The sequence below is a fragment of the Oculina patagonica genome, chromosome 13, assembly GCF_052425735.1.
Source record: "Oculina patagonica isolate OP01 chromosome 13, crgOcupat, whole genome shotgun sequence".
Classification (NCBI taxonomy): domain Eukaryota; kingdom Metazoa; phylum Cnidaria; class Anthozoa; order Scleractinia; family Oculinidae; genus Oculina; species Oculina patagonica.
The window spans coordinates 865,062-872,364 of record NC_135770.1 but is presented as its reverse complement, the minus strand read 5'-3'; the positions used below and the strand labels follow the sequence as shown (position 1 = coordinate 872,364).

Below are 7,303 nucleotides of genomic sequence, written 5' to 3'. Positions count from 1 at the left end.
CTGGGGCAAGAGAAACAATGGCTCTGGGGACACATAATTTGATTGGCTGGGTATTTAAGAAAGAAAATTTAAAATCGAGCAAATTAAGTAAACAGTTTTAAAAAACCTTTGTTGTAAGGCATTTTAAAAAGGTTTATATGATTGGCTAGATTAAAAATTATCTTTGTTAAAAGTCTAGCCAATCAGATCATGTGTCCTCAAAGCCACTTGCTCTTCGTGTCCCAGACTCCGCCGGCTAAGAGGGACAAGCGGCTCTGGGGACGAGAATGGATTATACCTAATACAAACACAAGTTCAAGACGCAATTCGCACTTATTTTTGCTTTGTACTTCACCGTGTTAATCATAATCCCTCTTGTCGTATGAAAACTGTCTCACTAGTGTCTAACTCCGTCAAAAAAAAGGAATAACCATTTTAACTCCATCCATGAGAAAGATGAAAAGGCTTATAAACAGAGGCCGACGAAAAAGACCTTCTTATCTCCCGCTATCACATGGTCTCGGTGGCCTTATTGCCTAACAATTGCAAGCTTTAATTATCATTTATTCATTTTAAAGATAGTTGACTAACAACCTTGTTACCTTATGAGGTGCTCTACCCTTTTGAAAATTAATAGAAAGAATGAAAAGCATATACACATTACACAATCATAGACCCTTTTACTAAGTCATCTAGATCGTCTTCCAAGGATCCGGATTCTATCATGTTGAGGCTGAACAAGCTCTGCATCTTACAACTTTCCTTCCCATAACTCCACTCGCTCCTCAATGAACTCGCATCATCCCTATCATCGTCGCTGAGACTTCCTGAGCTCCACTGATTTTCAGTTAGAAAGAAAGTCGTTCCTATTTGGAACAGAGTTTTCCGCACATCTCTTAGCGAAGAGTATTCGTCCGCAAAGTCGATGTCGTCGAGTTCTTCAAAAGTTGCTTTTTCAAATCGCATTTCTTTGGAAGAAAGACATCTCAAGTCTTCGGCCGATTTTAGTTCGTCATACTTCGTACAAAAGAACTTGTCTGATTCTTCTAAAACGTCCAAGTTAGGAACGCTAAAGTACTTTGCCTTTTTTCTCTTAAGGCGTGGTTTTCCCACCTTCTTTGGCTTTTTAAGTGAACTTTTGGTGTCGCGCCAAAATGTTTGGCATTTTTCGATGAAATATCGCCACGAAAACTGAGCTAGCTCAGCGTCAGGGAAGCGGCCTTGTTTCATAAGCCTTATCTCGCTGTAAGAACTGTTAAGAATGCTCAAAAACATATTGATTAGTATCATTCCAATGGAGAACGAGTACGCTAACGTAAACAACTGACCCATGACGTCATTCACTGCTTTCAGCTCTTTTGTGTACATGTTATTACCCAGAAGCCTTTCCAGGAGCATCCTTAGAGAATGTGCTAAGTTGGAATATGACGACACGTTGCTTCCGAATAGAAGTGTTCCCAGCTGGGTGTAGGCCACGAGTGTAGCTGTGAAAACCAAAGAATAAGAAACTAAATGCCTTACGGCTGATTTGACCGTGTGTGTAAAATGGCAGATGTGATCGTTAAATTTCAGCAACCTCAGCATTTTTACTGTCACTAGGAAAATCACAAACGACAGCAGCCATGTTTCGAGATTGCACCACTGCACGATATAATCCGAGCTCGAAGTGTCGAATGGGTTCCTTCTTACTCGCCGCACAAAATCGCTCGTATACCTTGCCTTGAAGAAATACGAAACCATGGCGGCCGCGGCACAGCTTATTTGGACAATATCCACTAAGTTCCAAAAATGAGTAAAATACCTGCATCCTTGGAAATAAAGTTTTACCATCTCCATGACAAATAATCCGAATATTAAGAAAATCAAAAGGAGTTGACAGCCTAGGTATAAAGACCTAAAACTGGGATCTGATGGATAATAAATCATCAAAGTATCAATTGTGCCAGTCGTTTTGGTACCTCCCGTTGGGAACCTCTCGTAGAGGTACTTTCCCGCGCTAAATAGTGTGCTTGAAGGCTCATAAACTGTGAACTCAATAAAAACGGCAAAAGTTCTGTCGTCAATCCAGCGATTGGTTTCTAAATCGTCTATGACTCCAAGTGCTGATTCAGCGTTATACCCAAGATCGGCAACGTAACCCCCACCATCGTAGTTGGCGTAAAGGCCCTGAAAAGAAAGCGTTTCTAAAGTCTTTGCTGTCCGGTACCTCCATGGTCTAGGGCACAAGTCATCCAGCTTAAATGAAGCCTTGAATTCAGTGATGTTAGCGATTGGTGTCCAATCACGAAGATTATAAGCAGACTTATCCTCCAATTGGGAACTGTAATATGGCAAGCATCGCTTCACTGTAATGTAATCATCGACCTGACATGGAACTGCAAAGCAAGAACTCTATTATTCGGGAATTATACAAACAGGAGAGCTTATATAAGAAGAATCGTATAACCGGGAATGGTAAGTGTGTAATGAACAAGTAACGCGAAGAGAATACTTTAATACTAAAACGCTCAAATTGAGTATCGCCAAACACCTACGATTTTATTAAACTGCATAGGCCTTTTGACCTTAACAGTGTGGTTATGTAAAGGAAAGGCTTACAAATTGTAGTGGCAGGGTTAGAAAAAGAATATACCAATAGCTGGTTACATGGTCATTTACGAGAGTGCGAGACTTACAGGCGGGAATGGTTGCATATGGGTATGTACGGGGAATTGGTTAAAAACGGAATATTACCTTGCTCCCAGAGTAATGCAAGATACTACCTCCAATCCTAGTATCTCTACACCCAGAGTTACTCTGCCCTTGAGCAACTTTTGTGATTTCTCATGTAAATTTTTACCGCTCCGTATAGACGGTAATATAACTTTTTTTAACATTACCAGGCCCTTACCGTTGGAGATATCAGTTGCAGGATTGATCCGAGATCAAAGCCCTTTTGCAGAAGCATTGATCTGAGCTTGTCATACAGAATTATGAGCTATTCTTTTTTTATATTTAGCAAAGCTAATGAATATATTGCATAGATATCTTAGCCTCACCTGTTTGTACTCTGATCTGGCGCAGTCTGGGCATGCCCACGAGAAAAGGATATCCACTACTTATGAAGCCTTCGTCTAACTCGACTTGCTCTCCATTGTGCCACTTAGAGAGAAAGATGCCTGGCACGAGCTTTTCACGGGTCCAGTTCCAGAACGTCGTGGTAGTGTTCACTCGCTGTGCGATGAAGACAACACGACGTTGACATGAGAATATCAGGGACCTTCAGATTGGAGTAGATGTACGAGATTGAGAACGAGTACGACTTTTCAAACCTAGTGCTTATGCTTTCGATTATCATATTTCCCAAGAATCTCGTACGAAAAGTCTCCTTTTTAACTGGTCTGCAAAAGGAAGGCTTGAGGACTCTGACAACCTATATGGAACGAAATTCAAAAGTCGTACTCGTACTCGATCCGAAGGTCCCTATTGTCGCAACAACTACGGGGATACGGCAATACTCTTATTAGTTTCAACTTCGATAGATATTTAAAGCAAATGTACTTCATTCCAACTGGATCTTAAGAAATTGAATAAGAAAACAAAAAAAACGAACGAACGAACGAACGAACACTGTCTAAGACTGGGCACACGTGTGAAGGTGAAGTACTAGCTAAGATCCCTGAATGGTGAAATATCTCTAACATCATGTTATTAACTTGAACTTCTAGGCCTAAAAGCTAATAAGGTTAAAAGGCATCTTACGCCATTCGTTTTATAAAGATTATACAATCTTGCCTTTTTGAAAAAGTTGATGACTGCAGTCCGACCATCGATCGCCTTGCCGATCGAATAGCCGCAGACCGGCCTGCCGGCTGACTGACTGATCGACCGGCCTAACGACCAGGTCGACCGACCCATTGTCGACCGACTGACTGTCTGACTAAATCACTAGCTGGCTGTCGGGCGAGCGGGCGGGCGGGCGAGTGGGAAGGATGACCGATCTGTACAATTAAACACTTACCTTATCAAATTTAACGAAGATATCCTTCAGTGATTTTGTAAGATGATACCTTGAGGTTTCCCTGTTTCCATAGCACACAATAAACAGTAACAGGATAAATACCAAAAACGTGCTCATATCCAAGACAGAACGGAACATCTTTTGAAGTTTCTTCCTGAAAGTTCGCGATGTTTTCAATACCGTCTCCTCGGGTGGCTGTACTTTAGAATCTTCTTCGCACGGATTCTTGCGACGAGGTAATCCATGCACAGGGTCGTGTTTGTCTGGTCTTCTAATTAAGATTGACAACATGGAGGCAATTAATACAACTTGAATGGGTTGCAGGATGATGACGTCTTGAAAAAAGGAGACGAGAATTGAAGTCAGCCATTCACTGGAGATCTTCGCTCCCCATTCCATGCTATAGAGTACAGTGAAAAACGCTGAAGACAGAATTGCAATAATGCATAGAATCCACGCGATATACAAAAAATAGTGCGAAAGGCCTTTTGATGAATTTTCGTCCTCTATTTTGTTGTTTTCTTGACGCTTCTTCTTTGCTTTCACGTTTCGAAAAACAGTTACAATGAACACATTTACAGGCAATGCGATCATGGCACTTTGAATTCCAATCTTCACCTGCGTCCAGCTCATAGTCAACGGGCCAACCTGAAAGGTGTCTTGGGTTTCCTCGCCGAAGTCGTAAAACATAGCATTTGTAATCATGGCTAGGAAAAACACTGACATGCAACATGAAAAACGTTGTGTTCGAGTAAACAAGCTCTGGGGTGGTCTAGCAACCACGGAAATCCACAAATGCCCGTCGGCCAATCGCTTAGAAACTCTCGAGTAAAATAGGTTTTTAAACTTGGATATTTCTTTTTTGTTTGAAATTTTCAGTTGGATTTCCACCTCTCCTCCACCTTTTTCAACCGCTAGCCATCTATTTGCGATAAAGTGCCACTGTTCTTGCGATCTCAATTCCGTTATCACAAACTCTCGTAAGAACCATCCGGGACTCTTTCCGCTATTATCGTGCCACACCTTGATTTTATACAGTGGCCCCAGGCTCTTGGGCAGAGACACAGTGAATGTATTCACACTCCCTCGAGCGAAGAACTTCTTGTTGCTAACTAAGTCGTTAAGTATGATTTGGTCGCTGTGGCAGTCCTCGCCGTAGATTATTATTCCAACGTTGGCCGTGGTACCGCTTCCTACCCACACTCCCGTCTGAATGGAGATACGATAATGGTGCTGTCCTTTCTCGTCGCCCTCGGGAAGATAAACATTTGCTAATGGCCTAAGATAAGTAAATAAAAAAACAAACAAATCAATCAATCAACAAGTTAGTAAGTAATAGAATTAATAAAATGAGCGAACGTAACGAAGAGAAAACAAACAAACAAAAGAACAAAAAGACGAACCAATAAACGACCTCCTGATGGCGAGCGACCGTCCGTCTAACCCAAAGAGCGAGCGAGCGAACGAACGAACGAACGAACGAACGAACTGAACGAACTGAAAGAACGAAAAAAGGTGAGCAGCGGACGAACTGAGGGAGAAAACGAAAGAATGAATAAATATAATCCAGTGTTTTACCTCTCTCTTGGCTCGTAAGCCCTTGTTTATATTTGTTTTAAATCATTTTCGAATTTCTGTTTTTATCAGAAGAAAAAATCATTTACAATATTGGACCCTCATAATCATGAGATATTTGATTAGTTCATAGACCGGCACGTCGAGTACGGGAGAGGAAAAAACGGGTTAGAGTGGCAGTTGTAATGTGATGGTTTATCCACAAGGCGTCCCAGCCTATCGTGTACCTATACGCATTAGTTATAAATATAGCCTATCACTTGACAACATTACAATGAAGGCTTCTATGATTACCAACCTTCTGCTTATCTCGTCTGTCCGCTCGTCGAGTGAACATGAGGCCGATAATGTAGACCAAAAGCATGGTGCAGACTGTTGCTAGGACAACAACGTTCTTTGTTTTTCCAAGATCACCAAACTTACTAAAGACCATCCGGAATTCGATTTTGTTTGGCTCCACGAAGAAATCTCCACCAAAAGCGGATAAATGGTTGCAAAGACAATGAATACTTCCAGATAACTACTTCTGGTGCAACCTAGAAAGAAGAAAACATGACATCGTCGTCATCATCATCATTATTATAAGGAGCACCTTCATTTCCTCTCACTGCCTTATAGAAAGATGATAAAGATGTCAATACAGGCAAAACGAGAACGAAAATTAAAATGCATCCTTATACAAGGCACATATCTATCTGTTATGTGCAAGGTAGGAAACATTATAGTCCCCAGAACCACCTATTTTGGGATAAGTGAACGATAAAGTAGCGAGATGCCTGCGCTAGAGCAGTCTTCACTTCTAAAATAACAACATTTTCAAATTCAATTCCGATCAGAGAGATATGCAATAGTCTTAACAAAACGGTCAAAGCGATATGCAAGCTTTCCGACCAAATAGCTATACAAATAGGTCATGGAAACGTATGCGCAGTCGTATACGTAAACATGTTGAAATAAAAACAATTCGTCTTACCTTACATCCTTCGTCGGTCCACTGTTCTTTGACTTCAGACCAGTACAAACAACTTCCGATGGTTACAGACAAGGTATAATTTAAATCAGTGCTTGCATTGTATTTCGATTTGAGAACGATTGGAGCGGGGGTTGGGGGAGGAGGAGGGTCTTTCACACCAATACAAGAACGCTTCCGCCTTCTACTACCACCGTCACAGCCCGAGGATCGTCTTGTCCGTTCCTGGATGGAACCATTCATGCTGATCATTTTCCCTTCCCCATGAAACATATAAATCATTCGTAATATTTACGTAAAAATGTATGCCAATGTAATGAACTCCAGTGTTCCCTGTATCAGACGCGTTCAACGAAAACACATAGGGATCTTTGTGGCATTTCCTCTCTCCAATCTTGCACGGTATTACAGTGGAATAGTTGTGTTCCGTTGGTGTTGGGTAGTCAGAGAAGCTCACATACACGCGCAGTGGTGTGGCATATGCCTCGGGTTGCAACTTCACAAACACCACATCTCGCTCGTGTTGTATGGTTATTTTATGATACTGTATGAGCTTGGTCTCGTTGACGTCATAGCTTGGTTTGACAAAATATCGGACAGTATTTTTCTTCACATCAGCTGGTGAACCATTCTCAGAATTCTGAGGAATGTACAAATGAACTGGCTTTCTTAAGTCAGAGACGTTTAAATTCCTTTTTTCCTCTGTTTGAAGGACCACGTCAACAACCCACGACGTAACTAAAAACAAAAATAGAATATTAAATCCATGATCTAAATGG

The 7,303-nt window shown here is 41.4% G+C and overlaps 1 protein-coding gene across 1 annotated transcript; it reads right to left on the bottom strand.

Annotated features, from left to right (window-relative positions):
• Positions 1–294: 294 nt before the first annotated feature.
• On the bottom strand, positions 295–5,987 carry LOC144635650 (polycystin-1-like protein 2). The gene is made up of 4 exons (XM_078494732.1): positions 5,815–5,987; positions 3,980–5,258; positions 3,018–3,192; positions 295–2,354 (listed from the first exon to the last, which is right to left on the bottom strand). The coding sequence occupies exons 1-4, from the start codon at positions 5,985–5,987 to the stop codon at positions 640–642; spliced, it is 3,342 nt and encodes a 1,113-aa protein (XP_078350858.1). The 3' UTR covers positions 295–639.
• Between the last annotated feature and the right edge of the window lie 1,316 nt (positions 5,988–7,303).

Excerpts from the sequence above, each read along its gene's own strand:
- LOC144635650 (XM_078494732.1), bottom strand. The coding sequence starts at position 5,987 with ATGGTCTTTAGTAAGTTTGGTGATCTTGGAAAAACAAAGAACGTTGTT. Across the intron at positions 5,259-5,814 it reads CTTCATTGTAATGTTGTCAA|GCCATTAGCAAATGTTTATC; the intron begins GTGATAGGCTAT and ends TACTTATCTTAG. Across the intron at positions 2,355-3,017 it reads CCAGATCAGAGTACAAACAG|TTCCATGTCAGGTCGATGAT; the intron begins GTGAGGCTAAGA and ends CTTGCTTTGCAG.